Source organism: Sceloporus undulatus, chromosome 1 (genome assembly GCF_019175285.1).
Source record: "Sceloporus undulatus isolate JIND9_A2432 ecotype Alabama chromosome 1, SceUnd_v1.1, whole genome shotgun sequence".
In the NCBI taxonomy this organism is placed as follows: Eukaryota; Metazoa; Chordata; class Lepidosauria; order Squamata; family Phrynosomatidae; genus Sceloporus; species Sceloporus undulatus.
Window position 1 is genome coordinate 275,792,410 of NC_056522.1, and position 25,283 is coordinate 275,817,692.

General features: G+C 44.3%; 1 protein-coding gene across 4 annotated transcripts in view; it reads left to right on the plus strand.

Moving 5' to 3' along the window:
* Positions 1-25,283, plus strand: part of TUB (TUB bipartite transcription factor) — a 212,122-nt gene that overhangs the window by 121,538 nt on the left and 65,301 nt on the right. The window contains exon 1 of one of the 4 annotated variants that reach the window (XM_042439394.1): positions 3,392-3,688. The exons of the other annotated variants lie outside the window; for them this stretch is intronic. Coding sequence (XP_042295328.1) covers positions 3,651-3,688 — 38 coding nt within the window. The 5' untranslated portion in view covers positions 3,392-3,650. Of the gene's footprint in view, positions 1-3,391; positions 3,689-25,283 lie in introns of those variants that run through there. 4 annotated transcript variants of the gene reach the window in all.

The following is a 25,283-nucleotide window of genomic DNA, read 5'->3' on the forward strand; positions in this document are numbered from 1 at the left end:
ATCCGCAGCCTCCAGACCGCGGGACTTCCTCGCGGAGCAAAAAGAACCCGCAAAAAGCGGGTTCTTCTTGCAGTGCGATTATGATGCTGCAGTGCGCCAATGGCACACTCGCAACGTCATAATGGTGCTGCGACGTGCGGACGCTAGGCGTCCTGCATGTAACAATGGCGGTGCCCATCTGTACAGGGCACCACCATTGTTACGCCCTCATCATGTGCTAGGGTTGAGGCACGTATGGGTGGAGCACCCTCAGCCAATCCGTCTGTCCCAGGCCTTAATAATAAAAACTTTTAAAATACTGTTTTAATACCATATTAAAACATTACTACTTTGAAGCAATGTAAAATCATTCAAAGTAACACTTCTTAACCTGTGGTCTACTGAATCCTGGGGGTCCACAATATCCTCACAGGGGGTCAGCAAAATCTTAGCTATTACAGTTAAAATAGCTGAACGGTCTTCAATGGGCAGATTACCAAGTTGGTGAAGAAAAATACATGATTAGAACTTCTTCACAAGTTTGCTTCTTCCTATTACTACTGCAGAAGTCCCAAAGTATTGGAAACATGTCCATGCCCCAGATCTGCAGTCTGGTCCAACTGACACCTTGACCTCACCATCTCTTGTTTTAGAAATTTAATTGGTACCATAGGGAAAATGATGAAATCTGTCAGGGAAGCAAAACCTGAGGAATTTAGTTCTCCAGAGCAAGAACCTTCTTAGTCTGGAACAGTGAGACTAAACAGGTTCCTGGCATACATGAATAGTGAAGTTGGCTACAAAATTCTACAAAAGTTTATATTAAGTGATATTGGTTAGCCTTTTTTGAGGTGGATAGCTGTGTTACTCTGCTGCACCAAGAACAATAGTCATGTGGCACCTTAAACACATATTTTTATTTGGCACAAGCTTTTGTTTTACGTTTCCAACTCCCCTTTTAATTTTCTATTTTCTACCAGGATGGGACCCCCATGTATAAATATCCACTAACTTGAGGATATCCAGCAACTTGAGGCCTACCCACAATGTATCTGATACACTGGGCTGCAGTCTATAAAAAACTTATGCCCAATAAAAATTGTTGGTCTTTACCATACCACAAGATTTCATTGACAAAACATTACCATCCTTTTAATTGAAACAGACTAGCATGGCTTACCTAACATTCAGCAATCACTTGTAACCAATTTTTTTATGGTGGTTTCCTCCAGCCCAAAGGTCCTGTGCTACCACAAATAATCTATTAAATCTAGAACACACTACAAATTCTTCAGTATTCTTCCTCTGTGTCACGACTATTAGCATGACATTCAGTGTTAGATGGAATTATGATTGATGAGTAACATTAGTGCAAAAAAAGCATTACTAAGGATTCTGTATGGTGTGAAATGGGAGGAGGAGGAGGAGGAGGTGGAGGTGGTCAATAAGGGGTGACACCATGGGTTTCCTCACCAGGTGACACTAGCTCTGGTGATGCCAGTGCCTCTACTTCAGTTCCTGAAGGCTCAGGCCCATAGGAGTTTATCACATGGGAGGGATCCTGTGCAAAAATGGAATTTAAAGTGAAAAAAACAAACAAACCACAAAAGCAGATTTATTATCAGATGACATCTGGGTTAACCCAGCATTAACCTGGACAGAAAGTAGAAAAGACATGTAAAAGTGCAAATGATATTCAGACCCTGTCACTGTTAAGGTGCATTAACGCAACATTAAAAGGTAGACAAAATGTGATTCTTTTTACTTCCAGAACTCCCTGAAAGTAAAAGGAATCACGTTTTGTCAACTTTCTAGCCAGTTTAATGTTGTGTTAACTCTGATGTGTCTGAAAATCAATAGTGCTTTTGCACGTCTTCCTAGTTTTGGGGGTTTTAAAATCCCATTTTAAATCCCATTTCTGCATGGGATGCCTCCCATGTGATAAACTCCATATACACTCCCCAGGAGTTTATTCACTGGGGCTGATTTCGGCATTAAAGGGAGATTAAAACAGATTTAAAGCATCTCACAAATGAAACGGAAATGACGAGTAATTGCACAAATGATTATCACATGCACTTGTGCAAATAAAGCGATATTGGAAATGCATTCTCTCTGAAATTCCAAAAGTAAAACGATTGCTTCTTTGTGACTTCTTTGTTAAAGCTTCTTTGTGACCAGTTTGGTGGTGGGTTTTGTGTGATGTTGTGTGAAATTGTTACGCGTAATTATGCAATTTTTCTGAGATATTCACAGGATAAACTCCTGGTCTCCTTCCTGGGAGCCCATCTATCTGGCATGGGGTCTTCCTCTCTTGGTACTGCCCTCCGCCTTTCCTAGCATCATTGCCTTTCCCAGGGAGTCCTTTCTTCTCATGATATGCCCAGAGTAGGACAGCCTCAGTGTAGTCTCCTTAGCTTCTTGGGCGTGTTCTGGCTCGATCTGTTGTGGGACCCACTTGTTTGCCTTTTGGGCCACCCAGGGGACCCTAGCACCATGCCTCAGCTGAATTGGTTTTCCTCCTGTCTTCTTTCTTAACTGTCCAGCTTTCCCAGCTGCTGAGGGGGATGGGGAATGCAGTGGCCCTTGTTATTCACTATGGTTTGGTTCCATGATAACAAAATCCTTGGATGCTTAAGTCCCATTAAATATAATGACAGAGCAAAGTGGTGTCTCTTATATAAAATGGCAAAATCAAGGTTTGCTGTTTGGAATGTATACTTTTTGGGGGGATAGTTTCAAACTGTGGATGCTTGAAACTGTGGATAAAAAAAATCCATGGATAAGGAAGGCTGACTCTCCAAGGGCTTGGTCATTCCTCACTTCCATACTTGGTTGTATCCATCTTTACACTTTCAAAGAGGGGGTTAGAAAACAAAAACAAAAAAACCCAAGCTGACTTGACTTGTATGAGGGTCAGTGCTTGCTTCTGAGCCCTAGAATCAGAGAATTATAGAGTTGGAAGAGACCCCAAAGGCCATCCAGTCCAACCCCATTCTGCCATGCAGGAAATCCAAATCGAAGCATCCCCAAGAGATGGCCATCCAGGGAAGGAGACTCCACTACACTCCGAGGAAGGAGTGTGTTCCACTGTCGAACAGCCCTGACTGTCAGGAAGTGCCTCCTAATGTTGAGCTGGAAGCTCTTCTTCTCCTGCAGCTTGCCTCCCTTGCTCCATTGGGTCCAGTTCTTTGGCCAGAGGGCTGGGCGAGGGAGGGCTCTGGGGAGCTGGCTTCGAATCCTGGCCCTGGGCAGCCGGTGCAGTGGCCACTCTCGGCCTCTGGGGCTGCTCCGGGGGCCTTGTGTGTGTGTGTTGTGTATGTGTGTGCTGCGTGCCCTGATTGGCGGAGCCTTCTTTCGGGGCTCTCCTCCTCCTCCTCCTCCTCCTGCTGCTCTTGCTGCTCTTGCTTCTGCTGCTGAAGGTCCAGGCTCCCTCCGGGGAGCGCCATGCCTTAGAGCCGCCTGCCCCCGATGTCTGCGCTGCTGCTGCTGCTGCTGCTGCTGCCGGGGCCGGGGCTGGGGCTGGGGCGGCCGGGCGGAGGATGCTGCCCGGGAGCCACCGGGGCTGCTGGGTCTCCTGCTCCTTCCTCTTCTGCTGGGGCTGCTGGGAGTGGCGACCCCGGAGCCTCCTCGGAGCCCCTGGCAGCCCGTAGCGCCCTCGGCGGCCAGCGATGACTTCAAGGCACCAGGCGGACTGGATCCCTTACAGGTAGGACTGGCCCTGGGTTCCAATCCTGCCTCCGGGGAAAGCCAAGGCAGACAGTCCTCCCCCCCCCGAAGGTGTGTGTGTGTGTGTCCCCTCCGCCAAGGAGGCCAGAGCCTGCGAGGGACAGCTGTGGCAGCCAGGCTGGGAGTCCGGCTGGGAAGGGAGGGAGGGAGGGGAAAGGGCAGCAGGAGCAGCTAGGCACCAGCATCGACTCAGCAGGGAGGAGGACCTTTTGGAGGGCAGCAGGTGGGCATGGAGGACTGGAAAGGGACCTTCAGGGAAAGGCAGCAGCAAAGACCCAGGCTGCCAGTCCTGCTTCTGGGGCATGGAGGGGGACAGGTCCTGGGGAAGGAGGAGCTGGGCTGCCCCTGGCTGCCCCTGAGCCAGTCCTGCCAGGATGGCAGGGGCACCAGAGAGCAGGAGCAGCTCCAAGGTACACAAGCCCAGAAAAGCCGGGCAGGGAGCGCAGGGCAGCCCTTGCCTGGCCAGAAGTTTTGGCTCCTTCCTTGGCCTCTCTCTCTCTCTCTCTCTCTTTCCAAGGGGGCCCCCAGGGCAAGGCAGTGCCCAGCTGTTGGGACTCGGGGAGAAGGGGAGGGGAAGCAAGGGCCCTGCGGGGGGAAGAGGGCCTTGGCCTTGGACAACGGCTTGGAAGAGGAGGCACCCGGCACCCTTTCTTCTGTCCAATGCCAGCCTTTAAATCACGGAGAAATAACCAGACAGCCAGCCCTCCATATCTAGAGATATTCTTTTTTATCCACAGATTCAAGCATCTGCAGCTTGAAAATATGTTTTGAAAGATATACCTTCCAAAAAGCAAAGCTTGATTTTGCTGCTTTCTATAATGCCTTTTCACCACAGCACCGGACTTAAGGGGACTTGAGCCCCTATGGATTTTGGTCTCCATGCAGGGTCTTGGAGCCAAGGGACCACAATAATAATAATAATAATAATAATAATAATAATAATAATAATAATAATACAGCCAACAGTTGGACATTCCAATCTTGGCTTTTAGGGAGTTTGCAGGAGGAACTCTTTGTCTTCAGGATGGCAACATGGACCCCAATGGAGTCCTGCCTACATGTCGTTGCCACAGTGAATGTTTTGAGGTGCTTCACCTTTACTATACAGTTGGCCCTCTGTCTCCACAGATTCTTTATCCACGGAGTCAACCATCCGCCACTTGGAAATATTAAAAAAAAAACCAACCAGCCCAGTTAGCAAACCGCCATTTTTTGCCATTTTTTAAAATAAGAGGCACCATTTTATTATGCCCCATTCTCTGTAATGGGACTTGAGTATCCATGGATTTTAGGATCCACAGCAGTCCTGAAACCAAACTCCAGCAAACCCCAAGGAACCACTGTAATAAGTCAGCTCTCAGGGTAGTCGCCCTCCCATTCCCTCCTTTTCTTGACCCAATTTCTCTTCAGTGAATATGTATTAAGGCAGAGTAATGCTTGAGACTCTTGTATTTTTGAAATTGCCATCCACAGAATATTGTGTGTGTGGATGTGTGTGCATGCACATGTGGGTGCCTTCACTTTTATTCACATGCTATGACATCTTGATGATCTTTTATTTGATGGCAGCATCACTGATAGCTGCTATTTATCTACTTATTTAAAATAAACCCTCCTGTTTGCACCATCCTTTACCTTGGTACACGTGGATTCCTTCCTGCTACCAGAAAGCAACCCGTGAGGTCTTCTGTTTCCATTGAATTGCAAGGGCATATGGGAGGAGGTTTCCAGCCCAGAAGCGGGCTTTGCTGAATGGTTTCTCTTGTCTCCAGTGCAGAGCAGGTACCAGATCTTGCCCTGCAGCTGGAGCTCAGCTTTTGCTCTGCCTGCCTTCTTAGGGAGACTTCTCCCAAGACCAATTTCTACTCTTATGTGACATTCCATGTTGGGAGTTGTATGAAGGCACAGTGCAATTTGTCACAGGTGATGAAGGCACAGATGGCGGGGTACAGGTGCATTCATTGCATGTGACTAATGAACACCAGTGAGGCTTCATGCAGTTTTCCTCTAGAGAAGCGGCCTCTGTGCAGAGCTAGCCTTGCGTTAAATATAGACCTTGCAGAGTGGAACTGAACTCAAGATATAGGACAGGGTTTGGTCTTTGCTGGAGACTACAGAGATCAAAGAAAGCCCCTTGCCTTGTGATGAGGATGATGAGGATTTTGTCTTGGATGAAGTAGCATTTACTGGACACTATGAAGTAAAAAGGTCCAGAAAGAGAAGAAAAGTAGAAATTAGATAAGCCATTGAAGTTATATATTCTCAGCTGATTTTTTAAAATTTGATTTTGTAACCTAGGTTTTGACAAATAAGTTGCTTTTGGGGGGGGGCATGGAGGCGGGAAGAGCATGGCAGCCTCTTTCCTCAGGTACTTCAGATCATTTCCTCTCCCCCTCCATTGCCATAGGAACCACTCCATTGCACCTATCACCCCACTTGCAGCATGAACCATGTAGCAGGCTTGGCAGTCAGTGTAACCCTTCTTCCTGCTACAGCTTTTGCTGCCATGGAGAAGAGCAGGGATCGCCATGGCAGCGCCAGCTGCTGTTGTCTGTCATTGGCTCCTTGGTTGCCATAAGCTACCAAAGCCTCTGCTTCGACTCTTTGTGGGGAAGAGTGTGCGTCAAAAGTGTGGGGAGCAATGCCTGTCAATCTCAGCTGGATCCCCTTTTCCATCTTGTGTGCTGAGGAAGGAGGCAGAATAAGGAGGAGCTGGTTGCAAGGGAGCTGTAATGAAGCAGGAGAAAGATGACAAAGGATCAGTAGCAGATCCTTGTTCATTCCAGGAATCCAGTGGTGGTTCAAGTTGCTAAAAGTTTGGGAGCACAGTTGTGATAGCCACAGAATCATGCTGATATGGTTGTCTGTCTCAATCTGCAGTGTGGCAGAGTGGCTGTTTTCCCCCCTCTAGTGTATCATGGATTAGGACCATATTTGTGCCATATTACCATATTTTCATGGTTTTGTGGAAACTTCCTGCAGATTAGTAGCCCAATGGTTCACAGGCTAGCACTCATCCACGGGCCACTGCTTTGAGTTGCTCTAGAGCTTTAGGAAGTTGTTTTGTTTTTGTTTTAACACGAACAATCCAATTTACAATCAGAGTAATGTACATTCAGAAAATAAAGACAGAAAAAAAAAGAAAAAAAGAAGAAGACAAATAACTAATATAGGATAGGGCTGTGCCTGCCCCATTCTGACTGTAATGAGAAAGGGAAATTATTCTAGCATTATGGATCCGACTAAATAATCCTACTAAAATTTCTAAAAACCATTTGTTGTTGTGTGCCACCAACTCATTTTAGACTTATGACAACTCATAGGGTTTTCTTGGCAAGTTTCTTCAGACAGAGGTTGCCACTGCCATCCTCTGAGACTGAGAGAATGTGACTTGCCCAAGGTCACCCAGGGTTTTTATACTTGAGTGGGGATTTGAACCCTGGTCTCCAGAGTTGTAGGCCAGTGCTCAAACCACTACACCACATTGGCCCTTACTAAAAACCATAACCATATATTATTATGTTGTTTGATTTTTGATTGCTAAAGAATTATTGTATATACTCAACTATGAGCTGACCTCATGTATAAATCGAGGGCAGGTTTGGGGGCCAAAATTAAGGATTTTTATATGACCTGTGGATAAGTCAAGGACAAATTTAGTGGCATGTAACAAAGGATCTAAATGATGAAACAAAGGAAAACAATGCCAAAGAACTTACAAAATTCCAGCAGACATAACTTTGTGCTCATTTTAAAGGCTGGATGGATGAGAGAATAGAGGGAGGTCAGTGCTTCCAGGACAAATTACACTCTTTCCATTCATCAGGGGATGGTTACCTTTTTTGAAAATGAGAGTAAAATTACAGTATCTACATTGACCCATGGATAAATCGACTCAGGTTTTTTTAGTCAATTTTTGACTAAAATTTCTAGACTTATACATGAGTATATACAATATTTATTAACAGTTTCCAATCTTTCAAAAAGTCTTCAATTGGCCTGTCACTTGCAACCCACAACTGGCTATTTGGGCTAAGGGCCTGAACAGACAGGCCAAAATAAAGCTGCTTCGAGTCACTTTGGAGGTATGCTGTTTAAATGATGCATGTGTCCTAAGAGGTCGGAAGCCATGCCAAAGCCATGCCCTGGTCCTAAGGACTGCAGCGTGGCTTTGGCTCAGCTTCTGGTCTCTTAAGATCCGTGTGTCATTTAAACAGCATACCTCCAAAGTGACTTGAAGCAGCTTTATTTTGGCCTTAACAAACCATTCTTCCATTTTCAGTACTCCATTTCCAAGTTTGAACAAATAATATTCTTGCTGCCATTGTCATATAGCAAAGAGGTAATCCATATTTACTCTCTAGTTCTTTATCCACAATACTCAACAAAAATATTTCTGGTAACATTACTAAATCAACTGGGGTTTTTTTATTAACATATAAATCTTAGACCAGAAACTTCACATTTTTACAAACCTACCGTGTATGGGAAAAAAAGAGTCCTCTTTATTTTGACATCCCTTATATTGATTTGAAATATTCTGGGACATTTTTGACAGTTTATTTGGCTCTGTACATCATCTTATACAGGTGTTCTTTTAAATTACTGCACAATGTACATTTTATCTGTAGATCACATCCCCCGTTACTTCCAGTTGAACATTATGCCCAAAATGTTGGGTCCAGCTTATCATATATGCTTTTACAGGCTCACTTTCTGTCTCTAGTTTCAGATGCCGAAGAAACATTTTTTAAAAAAAATTAGATGGTCATCATTTTTACGCAAATCTAAATAAAACTCATTTTTATCTAACCTCTATGGCTACATTTCCCTTGCTGTTATTAAATCTGTCTTTAAATTGCATATAAGCAAGCTAATTAAAATCTTTGCTTTCCATAAAAGTAATCGCTCTTGATTAAAACTTCTAGCTGTCTTTTTCAAGATGCAAAAGATCACCATAGGAACTTGGAGTTTTATATGGTTAGCTGACTACAGTACATTTGATTTCCTCCTGCATAAGAGTTCTATCTGTGCTTGGAAAGAACATAGTGCATGTACTGTATGTAGTGTTTATACTGAGATTCTTTCCTCTCACCAAATTCACCAGCAAATAGTTTTAGGTAGAATTTCTAACAGAGGTGCCTGCTGTAATTATACTGTATGCTGTCAAGAATAGACGTACCTACCTTTCTGAATAACATCTGATTTTGGCAGCTTAGTCAAGTCAGGACTTGGTTAGTACTTGGATGGGGGGGGGTGTCTATCAAACAATACCAGGAGTCTCCAGATAAAGCTGCTTGAAACCCTGGAAAGTTTCTGTCAGTTGCACTTCAACGTACGGAACTAGGTATACTAATTTTCCAATTCAGTTGTTAAAATAACTGTACTTTGATACTTTACATTTTCTTCTGCAAAAGAAAGAGGCCATTATATAAGTACAGAACTATGTACACTGTTCATTTTAGTTTTTAAAAGACATCATTACAAGGTTGGTAATGGGTCCTTAATGTCTGTGTATAATACAGTATATGCCCTGATAAAGGTTGAATTGCACTACTGTGGTGCAGTATATGGGGAGTTTTCCTTGAAAGTGTCTGGGAGACAGTTGGTTCAGTGTACAGCATTCACACCAATGCTGCGGGACCTTCAGCTTAATTTTGTTGGATGCCAAGTGTCTGGTTCTTATCTGAAACATGCCTGGATCCAGGATATGTGGAATGCCTAGGGTTACTTTCTATGTTCACTGAGGTTGCATCTTTATTGCTGAATTAATGCAGTTTGACAGTACTTTAACTGCCATGGCTCAGTGTTATGGAATTCTCAGATTTGTAGTTTTGTGAGATATTTAGCCTTCTTTGTCACAGAGCTCTGGTGCTACAACAAACTACAAACTCCATAGGATGGAGCCATGACAATTGAAGTGGTGTCAAGGTGGATTAATTGTGCAGTGTGGCACCAGTGACCTGAGCCCCCTTTGTTAGAGGCTTGATAGGCCTCAAATAATAGAGTATTCTCTGTTGGCCACCTATATCTATGGAATTTATTAGTGGTTGTGATTTAAAGCCTTTTAGTTTTCATAAGGCTTTTCTTAAAAGCCTGGGGTTGAGGAGGCGTTTACTTCCCCATTATGACAGGACATTGATTTTATACTTTCCCCCCTGCTGTTACAATAAGGTTGCTAAACTGTTATACATTTTTGCATGGAGGAGTATGTTTTAGTGTCCCACCCAAATTTGTATTAATATTGTTCTTCACTGTAAGAATCCATGTGAGGAGAAAAAGCAGACACACCTAACTAAGCAAGTAGAACTGGAAAGAAAACACTTTACATTATAGTTGTTTTCAGAGTAAATAGGTTGGTGGGGGGTTGGTTTTCATTATTGCTTGTTTTTCTGGTGCAGACACAATGCTGTAGAAAGCACTCTGGACTAGTTTCATTTATTTGAAAATATTTATGCCTGACACTTCTTGATGTTAAAGGATCTGAGGGCTCAGTCATCATCTTTAAAACATTTTTTTTTACACACAGAATATTTGAATAACACACATTGGTTTGGACAACATCTTCGAGAATGTCTGTTTCTCTAACGCAGCACAATTTTACGTGCAACTTTATAGCCATTTCAATGCTCATCTCCCACAGAGAAAGGATGAACTCTAAATGCATGGCCAACAAATTGGTTCTCAGCATGCAGTTAAAGAAAGCATCAGATGATAAATGCAAAGGTTGTAACATGCTGCTTCTTTTTAAAGGAGATGCTTGTTGATCCTGCATCTAAAGCACAACTTCTTTCTTTCAGTTAGTTTTAAAGTTGCTACAAGATCTCTCTACATAAAAATACAGTACAGGTAGTACCCTTCATTACTGGAAAACATTTTCTTGTGTATGAATCAGGTATGGACTGAAGATCTCCACTCTCTTTTTCTATAACATTAAATGTTTGCTGAAATATAACCATTGTGGGGAAGTAACAGCTACGCCATCACTGACAGTCAGGTTTTTGCAGGAGGCTTTCTAGGATATACAAAGAAAGCAATGCCTCGTCTTCATTTGCTCTGAAAAGTAATCTTTTTTGTCTTCTCTGAGCTAGGAACTTCAAAGCGAGGGTGATGCTTCTTATTACTTGCCTCTTTGATCTCTCTGTCATTGTCTCTTCCATTTAAAATGTATTTGCCTTACAGCATATTAGCCTACAGTGATTTAAAAATAGGTGTAGCTTAGTGTTTAAGAAATTATGCTAATTGTAATGTGAATTCAAAACTTTTTCATAAAACACAAAGTCCTCTTCATTTCTTGTTGATTAAAGGCTGGATTCTGAAGGGATGCATTTTATATTAGATTTTAAAAGTCTTTGTTTCAAAATGCAGTAACTGGGATCCCCAAATATGCAACTATAGCCAGAGCTGTGGGATAGTGTGTTTCTTCAACAACACCTTCCCCCACCTGTTCTGTGACCCATGACCCATAAGAAATGTTTTTTGAAAGTTGATGGGAATATTTCCTTTTTAAAAAAACCATGGCATTAAGTTCTGCTTTCCAAAGAATAATAATAATAATAATAATAATAATAATAATAATAATTCTGTGGTGAAACCCATAGGCATACCCTTTGGATTCAACCTAATTTTTATGCTTTGGTAAAGCACTGTATCTCACTAGAAGAGGAAATGATTAAACAGATGCCATTGTACTATGGACCTATCATGAGACAATATAATTCAGTGGAAAAAATGATAATGCTTAGAAAACTGGGAGGCAGTGTGTGTGTGATCATATTACAGATGGATTGGTTTAATTAAGGTTCAATCAAGGAGGCCCTGAGTTTACAAAACATGAACAGAGCTTTTAATACCAAGGTATTTTGCTCTCTCATTCATAGGAAGCTGACTTGATGACAAATAACAACTGAAAAAATATATTCAATAAAGGAGTCCACAGCCGTGAGTTTGAAAGACCTGACCAGGCCTGCTGATGAACAAAGCTCTTCAAGTTCTTTTATTCATAGGGCTGCCATAAGTCAAAGTCAACTTGATGGTAAATACAGTGGGTCCTTGGTATTTGCTGGGATTTTGTTCCAGGATCTCCTGTGGATATCAAAATTGATGGATGCTCAAGTCCCATTAAATACAAGGGCATAGTGAAATAATGTCTATTATAGCAAATTCAAGGTTTGCCTTTTGTAATTTATATCTTTTTGGAATATTTTTAAGCTGTGGATAGTTGAATCTGTGGGCTGGTTGTAACATCATCACCACCAGTGCACTGAAAGTGCAGATGGGGGCCTTAGAGGAGCCAGGTAATGCTTTACCCTGGGTGCCTCATTTCTAAATGTAGGAAGTGGGCTATGCAGAATGGACAAAAAATAATCATATTTTTTTTTGGCTTTTAGTAGTGATGTGGATAGGCAGGTAACCTATTTGGGTCAACCCTCTGGGCCAAAATATATGACTGTGTCGAACTGAACTCTTGGCCTTAGAGATGAATTCTGGTAAGTGTTCTGTAGCTGAGCACTTATTTTAGAAAGTGTTTCATGCAGCAGGGATGGCAGCATTGAACAGCGCCTCAGAGTGTCCGATGTTTGTTTTTTTTCTAGTTATGTAATATCTATTGATACACCTAAGTTCACGGTAAAGCTTTACATTCTGTGGCCTTTGCACATTAGCTTTGTTTCTACAGAACGTCAAACAAGCTTTGAATAAAGTAGCATAGTTGTAGCGCTGACAATGCAGAATTCCTGCTAGAAGACTAAAGACAAGATCATTTCCTCTACAGTATCACAAATTGCCTGTAGGAAATTGTTAGCAGAGTATACTGTTGAAAATTAGAAATACATAAGGCCAGTGGGGGAGATCTCATAGCAGAAATATAAAATAATCTTCTCTCAATGGGAGTGCTGAGCAGGGGGGAAATTATATCATTGACTCCCCAAATTCTCAGCAAGTCCTGGATAATCTCATTACCCATATTCAGCAACTTCATTGAAGCAGATGGCTGTCCATACCGTAGCATTGTGTATCCAGTACTGAACCGTATTATGAAGTAGGTCAGAAAAGACATAGAACCAATCTGTGCTTAATTTACGCAAACATACTTTTGCAGAATAACTGGAAGAACAAAGAGGGACATACAGCTATGAGGCATCATTTGATTTACTGCTTTTGGACATTCATATACTCCATTCCCTTTTTTCTGAAACTGGAAGTGACCAGACTGTACTCCTAGTTTTCAGAAATTGCTTGGCAGGAGTTTGTGTGTCTGTATCTCTATGTGTAAAACAAGGGTTGTGTGCATGTGTTTTATTTTCTAGGAGAATCATACCCAGGAGGTACAATTCTCAACTTTGGTTCAGGATTTTTTTTCCTACTGGGAGCCTCTCAGGAGATTGCCCTAAACATTTGTTGGTTTGTGGACAGCATAGGTCATATCCCTAATTTAGACCTTTAAAGGTCAACACCAGTACTTTAAGTTGAATCTCCAAATGAAAAGACAACCAGGGCAGATGTTAGTTTATTGGCATTATATATTCTGAAAGCCTGTTTGCTACAAGCAGCCTAGTGCCTGCATTCAGTTAACATTTCCACATGCTATCCATGCTTATTTAAGTAAGCATCTCCTGGGAAGCACTGCCTTTCAGCCAGCCATTTAAAAAAAGTAAATTAATTTATCTCCTTCCCTGACACAGTTCATTCTTATACTTGTTATGAGAACTACATTATTTAGAAAGCAAAGATTTTAGCTTGACAAGGTTTTCTCTTTACTGCATTAATGGTTTTTATAGAGTTGTGCTTGGCTATTGTCACCTAAAAATAGTAGCTTTTCAAATGACACAAGTAATTTATAAAATCATAAGAGATAACTATCTAAAATCTGCATTTGATTGACTCAGGATCCTTAACAGAAGGAGTATTAGGGATTGTTCAAAGGATAGTGGCATTTTTTGTGCCACTTAGCTACTGATGATGAAGAGTCCCAACAGAATCTGTTCAGTGAGGTGAGAGGATTTGCTCAAGTTTGCAGAAGATATAAATAAATCAAAGGCACTTGTCATCAAGGCACACAAATCCTCCACATCCCTTTCCATGTTGAAACCATGGTCATAATGCTGAGAATGAAATTAGCAGTATTTATAGGGTAGCCAAGAAGAATTCTAGGATTTTTTTCTCTGTTTAGTGGTAGGTCTTCTTTTTTAATTGCCTGTTAAACTGACCCTTTTGACAGATTTGTGTTTTTAATTTGGGATCATATTCAATAACAGTACCTTACTTCCCTCCTTTTGGCAAGACTTAAAAGACAGTCATTCAGAAGGATGCTTATCTTACCAAACTGTGTAACAAAGAGACAATCTACCGTTGTTGTTGTGTGCCCTCAAGGTTTTCATGGCAAAATTTGTTCAGAGGGGATTTGCCATTGCCTTCCTCTGAGGCTGAAAGAGTATGACTTGCCCAAAATCTACTTATATTTCCTTGTTAAATATTGTTGTAGAATGTACTGCTTGTGTCACATATCACTTTATTTATTGATTTGTTGACTGAAATTGTCAACCATGTTCATATACATCTTAGGTGTTTATTAAACAATTGTTCTGCTAGTATATAAATGTTATTGGAAATCTTTTTTTCTTGTTTAATTTACTTTAGAGATGAGATTGAAAAATTGATCTGTCATAAAAACTGTTTGCCCATTATTTTAAAAGGCAGCAACACTATGCACACTTACCAAAGTGTAAGCATAAGAACTGGAGGCTTGGCATTTAAAAAAAAGCAATGCATTCTAAAAAACCCACATAGTTCATAAAACTGGTGGTTTAGAAATATCTGTGACATTTGTTCCAGGTACAGGAGATATTTCTGCCATTTCCCAGCAGAGAAGGGGGCCGGTCATCCTGACGTTGGGTAGCTCCGCCTGTAAAGGCTCCAGTAGGCAGGATAAAAATCTAAAAACAAAGGCCAGGGGCCTGACCCCACCATCGTGGGAGGAGCGACCCCTAGCAATCCCCAGTCTGCTTCCTGCCTTGCTCCAAGTAGGACGCTTTCCACATTTTTGAAAAGAACTTCTGTTCCACAGATTAGCTCCCCCAGACTTGCCTGGCTTGTTTTCTTCTTCCTTCCCTTTCTCTCTTCTTTACTCCCCTCTTAAAAAAAAAAAAAAAAAAAAAAACACACCTCTTTTTCTTCTCTCCTTCGTCTTCCTCCTCCTTACCTTTCCCCCTCCTCCATGGCGAGCGGGGAAGAGGCCAGATCACAGGGCGAGCTAGCCTCCACCCGGTCCGGGCCTGCCCCGGCTTTGCCGGATGCCTGCCCAGGGACCACGGCCACGGAAACCGGCCAGGGGGTGGAGGCGCGGCCGCACCGGGCGGAGGCGGCTGCCTCACAGCCCGCTGCTGGAGCCGGGGCTCCCCATCCGACCCGGTCAGGGTTGGCCCAGGGTGAGCCTACACCGCCGCCGGACGAGACCGCGCAGGGGGAAGAGGTAAGCCGCCCCGCTCCGCGGGCGCTTTGCTGGCCCTGCTTCCCCCCAGACCCTTCTGCCAGGGGCTCCCAGGACCCCCTGCTAGATGAGGGAGACCCCAGGGGAGCTCCAGGGTGGGGGAACGGACCCTTCATGCCCCCGTTTTGCCCCCCCTTCTTTGGCTGGCCGGGGCCCTTCTTCCAAGCCTCCTCCATCCCCTCAGGACCGCCGCCCAGTTCAGGCGATCGGGAGGGTTTTTACGGGCCCCAATGGGGGTTCTCCTGGCCGGCAGCCCCCAGTCTTGGGTGGTTTCCCACCGGAGGGACGGGTTCACCACCCTCAAGCCGCGGCGCCAAACCACACAGTCGTGCGGTTGCCGCTGGAGGCCACCATCTCAGCCATGTGGACCGCGATGGCTGCGGCCATCTTGGCCACGTGGACCTCCGTGGGGGCGGCCATCTTGCCTCGGAGGACAGGGAGGGCGGCGGCGGCCATGCCCCACGTGACCCGGAAATGGGGTCACGGGACCGCGCAGCGGCTAGTAGCGGGGGACAGGGCGCCATGGAGGACCGGGATGGCAGCGGCCCTAAGAGGCGCCGGTCCCCCCATTCTCGAGACAGGGGTTCAGGCAGTCACTCCTGCTCCAATAACTCCCACTCCCAAGGCCCACCGATTGAGTCACTCATACAGAGGGAGGGTGACGACATGACCCCTAGGGACCGCGCGGGCCCCCGATCCCTGGATCGACCTTCCTCCTCTAGATCTAGACAGGGTGATTTTTCCGATTCAGACTCCGAATCGGATCACTCCCATCAACCACCAGCTAAAAGAACTAGATATGCAAGGGAGTCGTCCAAGAGAAAGAGGTCCCCATCCCAATCCTCGGAGGACGGAGAGGCCCCCATAGCCCTGGAGTCCGAGGTTTCAGAATCTGAGGAAGGTGAACTCTCTCAAGAGGAGGGAGAGGAGTCTAGAGACACCCCCATGTCCTCTCGTCTTCTCAGACCAGATGACTACCCACTCCTTATTAAAAAAACCATTAAAACTCTTGGCATCACGGTGCCATCTAGTGAGACTCCAAAGATTGACTCAGACCTTCCTAGGGTGGGCGAAGAGCTCTTCCCAGTCACAGGCCCTTCAGTACAAGAGCTTGCTTGTCCCTACAACATTATGCAGATCATTAGAGACGAATGGAACAAACCAGCAGCATCTAGGCCCAATCATAGCGCCATTCGTAAACATTACATCCTCCAGCGGGGTGTGATGGATAGCCTCAAGGTCCCCCTAGTGGACGCTCCGGTGTCGGCTCTGGTTTCTTCTGCTGTGTTCACTAGAGATGGCGAGGACACCCTCAGAAACCCAGAGGATAGGAGGGCAGAGGGAGCACTCAAAAAAACCCACGAGGCTATCTCTATTGCCATTAGGGCGGCGACCACTGTTTCCTTAGTGATGCGAGCCTCCCTCCAGTGGGCCAAGGAGCTCCTAGAACTCCTCCCACACTCAGACACCAAGGTCAGACAAACCATTAACAAAATCTCTAAGGCTTTGGCCTTGGGGGCCGACGGCACCTTGGACACCATCCAACAATGTGCCAGGGCACAGGCGTCGACTGTGGCGGTCAGACGTCAGTTCTGGCTCAAGAACTGGCAGGTAGACTCCAGGTCTAAGCAAAATTTGGCTTTCACCCCCTTTCTCGGTACCAAACTGTTTGGAGAGTCCCTAGACCCAGTGTTAGTTGAGGGAAAGGATAAAAAGAAAACTTTGCCCTCAACAAAAAAGAGAGAGGATAAAAGACAGTTCAGAAAATCTTCTTCCTTTCGCTCTTCACGCTCCTTCTTTCCTTCCAACTCCTTTCAAGCCAGGGAGTCTAGACATAACAAGCCTCGCTGGGGGGGACGCTAAGTCCAACAAACAGGGCCGATCCACCTTCCCCTCCAAGGGTGGAGGAGGTTCCAAACATCAAACAAACCAACAAGCATGACGGGGCCCCTCCAGTAGGGGGTCGCCTTCAGGGATTCGCAACGGTTTGGGAGGGCTCCACAACAGACAGATGGGTTCTCGACACCATCCGCGAGGGATACAGACTAGAGTTTCTCCATACACCTCGAGATCTCTTCATCCCTTCCCCCAAATCCAGCGATCCCGAAAAACACTGCCTCCTACGGGAAGCCATCGACTGCCTGGTCTCTGTCAACGCCATCGAAGAAGTCCCAGCAAACCAGAGAGGCAGGGGTTGTTATTCCACTTTCTTTCTGGTGCCCAAGAAGAACGGGACCTGGAGGGCCATCTTGAACTTGAGACCACTCAACCAGTTCATACGCAAGAAAAAATTCAGGATGGAGACCCTCAAGACTATTCTGGACAGTCTTCAGCCCAACGACTTTCTCTCCTCTATAGACCTCCAAGATGCTTATCTCCATATTTTAATCCACCCCTCCTCCCGTCGTTTCCTCCGGTTCAAATATGGCAGGCGCCATTTCCAGTTCAGGTCACTTCCCTTTGGCCTTTCGTCCGCTCCCAGGGTTTTCACCAAAATCATGGTGGCTCTGGTCGCTCATTGGAGGACACAGCTCATCCACGTTCACCCATACCTGGACGACCTCCTAATCAGGGCCCCCTCTATTCAACAGGCCATATGGGACACGGCCAGGGTCCTCAGATCATTGGAGGACCACGGTTTTCTGGTCAACCTGGACAAGAGCTCCATTCAGCCCAGTCAGCAGATCCTCCACCTGGGATCTCTGATAGACACTCACTCGGGGACGGTCTGCCTGACTCCAGAGCGGATCGCGACCATTCAGAAGACAACCATGAGGGCTCTCAGATCGCCCCGAGCCAGCCTACAGCTACTCTCCCGCCTACTGGGACTGATGATAGCAGCTATACAATGCCTACGCTGGGCGAGATTCCACGCCAGACCTCTTCAATGGCTTCTCCTCCCACACCAACAGGCCATCGCCCAAAGGAGTCACCGCAAAATACAGATACACGACCAGGTTCGACAGTCTCTCAGATGGTGGACATCCCAGGCAGTATCCAGGGGCCGCCCCATCTGGGAGACAGACAAGATCCAGATCACCACAGATGCCAGCCTCTGGGGCTGGGGAGCCCACTGCGGGTCCCAACTGGCCCAGGGACGATGGTCGCCGGAATAACAGTCCCACAGCATCAATTGGCTGGAACTTCGAGCGATACGACTAGCCCTCCAATCCTTCAAAGGGCTAGTTCGTCACAAGACAGTCCTCATACGAACCGACAACATTACCGCCAAGGCACATGTCAACCGCCAAGGCGGAACAAGGTCACATACCCTGATGAAAGAGGCCCAGCTACTGTTGACATGGGCAGAGACCAACCTTCTATCGCTGCGAGCAGAGCATCTCCAGGGTCAACTAAACTCCAAGGCCGACTGGCTAAGCCGAACAGACATCGATCAAGGAGAATGGAGCCTACACCCAGAGGTGTTCCAGACCATAGTGGAGGTCTTCGGCTCACCAATAATGGACCTGTTCGCCTCACCCATCAATGCCAAGACTCCCAGATTCCTCTCGAGGTTCAAGACACAAGGGGCCGAGGACTTCGATGCGCTGACGTGCCGCTGGCCGGAGGGACTCCTGTATGCCTTCCCTCCAGTATCGCTATTGACAAAACTTCTGTCCAAAGTCCGAAGGACCAGAGCGGTGGTCATCCTGATAGCTCCAGCTTGGCCCAGGCGTCCGTGGTTTTCAGAGCTCCTCAACCTGTCAACACAAAACCTCCCTCTCCCAACCAGACCGGATCTGTTGTCGCAGGGTCAAGTCTTCCATCCAGACCCGACCTGGCTTCAGCTTCACGCCTGGAAATTGAGAGGAACATGCTAACCAAAGACGGCTATTCCTCTGAGGTGATAGAGTCGATCCTGGCATCTAGACGCCAGTCGACCATCAAGATTTACGAATACACCTTCACAGCTTTCAAGAGATGGTGTAAACGCAAAAAGAGGGACTTCATCCGGGTCACGGTCTCCACACTCCTACAGTTCCTTCAAGATGGCATCACCCAAGGCCTCAGACCTAACACGGTAAAGAGACAGGTGGCTGCGATTACCTCCATTCTTCCACACGACCAAGCTGCTAGGATCTCCCGTTGCCCTCACGTCAAAAGGCTACTCAAGGGAGTTTCCAACAGAGCACCCCCGACTAGACACCGCTTCCCCTCATGGGACCTCCACACAGTCCTCAAAGCCTTGACTATCCAGCCCTTCGAGCCGATGAGAGAGGCTTCTCTAAAGTTCCTCACCTTCAAGACTCTCTTTTTAACGGCAGTGACATCTGCCCGAAGAGTCTCTGAAATCGGGGCCCTGTCGGTAAGAAGTGAGCTGTGCATCATCCGTCCCGACTCAGTTCTGCTAAGACCAGATCCAACCTTCATCCCCAAGGTCAACTCTATTTTCCATTCTTCTCAAGACATCGTTCTGCCTTCCTTTTGCCCCAAGCCAACAAACGACCTCGACAAGATTTGGCACACCTTAGATGTGCGCAGAGCTATTAGGCTCTACCTCAAGAGGACATCAGCCTTTAGAAAAACCGAGGCTCTCTTTGTTTCCTTCCAACCAAGATCCAAGGGCAAGAAGGTCTCACTATCGACGCTCTCCAGGTGGATCAAACAATGTATCATCACAACCTACAAGACCCTGGACCTGCCTCCTCCTAAGGGCATCACGGCCCATTCCACCAGAAGCGCTGCCACCTCAGCAGCTTTCTCCACTAATGCCCCCCTCGCCGAGATTTGCAGGGCGGCCACGTGGAAAACTCCGTCCACGTTCATTAGGCACTACAAGTTGGACGTCTTTCAATCAGCAGAGGCAGCTTTTGGTCGTAGAGTCCTTCAACAAATACTTCCACAGTCACCCCAGGCGTCGGCAGACCCACCCTAAGGGGATCAGCGCTTTTATACATCCCAACGTCAGGATGACCGCCCCCCTTCTCTGCTGGGAAATGGAACGTTAGTCCTTACCTGAGATACGTCCCTTTCCAGCAGAGAAGGTCCGGTCATCCTCCCCACCCTTCTTCCTGCAGACGCCTGAAAACAGATGACTGGAGGGTTGATCTAGAGACTTGGTCTATTGTTTTCTTTCTGGACCTTCTGAGCCAGCCCAGTCTGGTTGCCTATTATGTCTAGGGGCCACTAGATGTTCCACAAGGCTGGTCATTGACTGAGGATTGCTAGGGGTCGCTCCGCCCACGATGGTGGGGTCAGGCCCCTGGCCTTTGTTTTTAGATTTTTATCCTGCCTACTGGAGCCTTTACAGGCGGAGCTACCCAACGTCAGGATGACCGGACCTTCTCTGCTGGAAAGGGACGTATCTCAGGTAAGGACTAACGTTCCATTTTCTGATCAAAGCTAAAATGTTAGCAGTGAAGGAAACCAAAAAAGAAAAAAGAAAAAGAAAAAAAGGAAACAGCATCTGGACAGAAGTGATGTTGCACCTGGTTTCAGATGATGTTTAGGGAAAGAGAGCAAGGGAGGGGACTGTATGGTAAGGATACCATGCAAACAGCATTGGTGGGGAATGTCTGGCCTGCAGGTTGGCCCACAAAACCTTCCTGTTTGGCCTACAGAATGCCCCAGCAAAGCTCCCCTACAAAGCCTGTTTCTTCAGGAAAGGTGAAGTGCCACATACAAACTCGATTGGAAGATGCTACCTATAATTTCTGGAACACATATCAGTGGCTGTGTTGGCTATATAGCAAAGTACAAAAGCATCCAAAATCCACAAAGCAGTGATACCTTTATAGGGACAATCAAAATGTACAAAATACATGTTGCAGACATTAAAACTCTGCTGTTTAAAAAGCATCTAAATGTTTTCCTGGTGCAAAAGCATGGAGGCTTCTTGAGAAACTCTGTGCTCTCTGTCTAACAGAGGCTTCTAGCCTCACAAACGACAGAGACATCTTGGATCTCAAAGGAAGTACTGTATCTTTTTGTGTTGCTAATGGAATCTTAATCTTATTTCTTGGAGTTTTAAGATGCTTTGCCTCTCAGTATCACATGTCCAGACAGAGGAGTGGGTTGCCTTCATGGTTAAAACAACACCAATAACATCCTGACAAAATGCAGGCCTGTGACTAATATCAACATTTTATTTCTCTTGTATGATTTTTAGTACCTTTGCCTGATGAAGAAGCTAGTGGAGCTTCGAAAGCTCTCAGCATGTATTTTGTGCATTTTGATTAGCTCAATAAAAGTGTCACTATTTTGTGGCTTTTTGATATGTATGTTTATTGTATGTTTCTGGAATGCACTGAAGTATCAGTGCCTGAAGGCTTGCCTTTTTGTTTGGAACAGGAAAGGTGATGAAGAAAACCTGTTTTGTTGGAAGTTGCTTCCTCAAGGTGCCTGCTTGGACCCGTTTTCTCTTTGTTTTCCACTGAGCAGATGAATAGCAAATAGGAAAGATTACTGATAGGAGAGGGGTGTTTCTGTGTGTGCATGTGTATGTTACGGGCATGTCTAGTCACAATGTGAGAGCGATGAATATGGGAAGATAGGAAGGAAGACAAGGTGGAGCAATATGCCTTTGTGTGAGTTTCTAAGGTATATATGTGGATGGATGTGTGTGGAGGCAAGAAAGAGAAAGTACGGTAGGCATGCCTCTATTTGCTTTGCTCCTGTCAATTGTTGAGCAGGGTGTCTCCCTACTTCTGATTCCCTTGCAGCTAACATTCTTGTTAGTCAAAAGAGAATGTGGACTGTATACAAGCTAATAGGCTATCTATCCTGGCCATTCTTTTATAAGGACAGACCAGATCACACTGTGAGTAATATGTTGGACTATTTTTTATGCTTCAAATACAGATAGTTATAGCATTGCAAAATTTCCCAGCTGCTCTGCAGTATAAATGCATTCAGCCCTTCTTATACATGGATTTTTTTCTACACGGATTCAAGCATCCACAGTTTGAAAATGTTAAAAAAATTATAAATTTCAAATAGCAAACCATGATTTTCCATTTTTTTTATAAGGGATACCTTTTTCTGTGTCATTATATTTAATGAGACTTGAGCATCCACGGATTTTGTTATCCACGGGGGATCTTGGAAACAATCCCCAGCGTATAACAAGGGTCCACTGTACTGCTAATTTTTGTGACTGGTAAGGAATTCAGTCTTCTAATGTTCTTTCTAGTGCTTCCACTCCAAAGGTTCAACAGGACTACCCTACAGTACCTGTGATTATAAATACTGTAGTAAGTAAAGAAGTTCAGTACATAAAAAAAGAATTACTGCAGGGTTACTGCCTTATGGGTACTGTTTTGTAGAATCAGGGACAAATCTAATATGGCTTATCTGCCTTTAAGGATGTTACTGCTGAAATTAGAATTTTCATTGCTCAAGTATATTTCTTCTGCTGCTTTTTGTTCCATTATATCAGAAGCTGTGTTTCAAACAGAGGAAACACCCTGGTGGAAGATGTTATTTGACCCTCAATAGTTGAATGTGCTTTGCTGTTTTAGACTGTTAGGACATCTGCTGATCCACTTGATCTTTCCCAGCAGATGGATGGACATCAAGTTTTTTTCACCCACTTTTCGAAAATGAAAAGAAGACATTGCATAACCTAACATAATTTTAATAACAAAATACATTACAGCTTCATTTTCGCTGCACCTAGCTCTTATAATTCTATTGTTTGTCTGGTGGCACCAGTCTGTCGCTTATTTGACATGATGATTAATAAAGTGTTCACCCATACAGTTTAGTTACTTGCTTGATCCTCCCCCATCTTAAAAAAGTAAAATTAAAAAAAAAAAAACCTTTCACATTTGATGGTGATTGTTTATGGTCACATACCTCTTGTATAAAAATACTTCTTGTACAAAAATCACTCTTGTTATTGTGGTTACTTCTGTCATACTGTTAACCAGAATCAACTTCTGCCAATATCAGTCCTTCTGTTTGATATTACGTATTGTGGTTGCTTCTGTCACACTGTTAAGAAGTATTAAGCAGAAGGATTGACACTGATTGATGATATTTAGACTTCTGCTTAGTAGAGTGCTGCTGGTGCTGGAGGAAGGATGGAGGTCACATTTTCAGTGGTTTCCCCTTCTTTCTGTGATCTCTAAAAAACTGTTCTGGCACCGAGTTGGGACTCTTGTGCCTCTCAAAATACTGTTGGACTACAATAATCAGTAACCCGAGATATCATAGAAAATGGTGAGGAATGTTGTGGGTTGCAATCTCAACAACATCTGGAGCACTGTATTATTCTCTTTGTTGGTTTCGGTTTCCCTCTACCAACGGAAGAAGCCATTTGTTGAGGGACAGGTCTGGATCCAAGCCAGTGTCTGTGTCAAGCCTCATTTTCTTCCTGGTCACAAGCCCATATTCTACTGGAATGGGTGTGTTTTGAGCAATTTTGTTTCTTCTTAGTTTGGTGAAAAAGAATCACTGCAGAATTCAGGTTGTTCATCTTAGGGACCAGACCTTCAGTAGGCAGAATAACCTTCTTTGACATAAACGGTTTGATTATGCTCTGTAATTATACCATGCATGCCATGGCAGGAGCATTAGTTTGGCTTATACATGGAGAAGTCTCGGATTGTGCAAAATGAAGCCAAATAATTAAGCACAGATTTCAGTTACAAATAGCAGGAAATCTTATTTTGGCTACATAAACAGTACAATTTGGGAAAATAAACATAACATTTAGGAAGAACATCCCACAGTGCCAGGAACAGCATAATTATAACTGGTAGTATTATACATAATCTGTGGAGTTCTCTTCTGTTCCCTCTCTAGCAAAAAATGATACAACATCATTCAGTAAAACTATGGACTCAGTGGGCTGAAGCATCCTGCCTGCACAAACCTTTTATTTCTTAGGAGTACATGATTGTTTAATAAAAACTGTAATGAGGATAGGTACTGTTAATCAGAAGCTCTGTTTCAATTCTGAAAAGGAAGAGACTCTTCCCTGGTTCTGTCTTGTATAGTGAATATTATGAGTACAATTGTGATTTTTTCCTTCATGACATCTTGTAACATTTCACAAGTAAGTGTAAACGTGCTAGACTGATTCTAAGGATACTTAGAATGGGAGTAAAGTCTATTGAAATCAATAGGGTTAATTTTAAAAGAAAGAAATTGTGAGTTGTCATTCACAGTTTTATCTTCATTTACCTAATCAGAGGTATCCTAGACTTTTCTTTCATTTTATATAATGACATTTTATGATGCCATTGTATTTAGTGAGACTTGAGCATCCATGGGTTTTGGTACCCGCAGGGGGTTCTGGAACCAAGCTTCAGAGGATTCTAAGCAGCCCACTATAATTAAACATTTTCGGTGGAAAATTGCCTGTCTGATCCAACTCATGTACACTTGTTCACCCTTGCTGCATAACACTAGTGTTACTGTCTTTATAAAGTTCTGAGATAAGAGGTATGTACAGGTTGAGTCTCTCTGAATTCCAAAATCCAAAATTATTCCAAAAACCAAACCTTTTTTCATGGATGGCTGAGATAGTGGCACCTTTGCTTTCTGATGGTTCAGTGGAACTATCCACTGTTTCATACACAAAAATATTAAAAATATTGTTAGATGTATATGAAACATAAAGGAATTTTGTATTTATCATGGACCTCCTCTCCAAGATATCTCATTATGTATGTATATGCAAATACAGGTATTCCAAAAATATCCAAAAAATATCCAAAATTAAAAACACCTGTGGTCCCAAGCATTTTGTATAAGGGTGACTTAACCTGTACAGTGTTCTGATATACAACATGGTCTAGCTTCTGAAGTTACTAAAAATAAGGTTTTTTTTACTACACAGGATGGACAACTGAGGTGAAGCAATGATGAGGTAAACATCCCATGTAATTTCTATGCTTTTGAACTTGGCAGAGAATTGGCATGATTGTACATAGGACTAGCTTTTCTATAGCTTCTGCAGTAGCTGCTGGGTCATGAGATGGCAATTAATGGTTTCTTTAGTAACTTTAAGCAGCTGGATTTGATAATTAGTTTATATATATAATTGTTTCATATGAATTCCTTCAGCTATATTGACACTCCTGTCATATATATAATTCTTCATTAGATATACTTAAAATTGCATTGGACACAGTCTAGT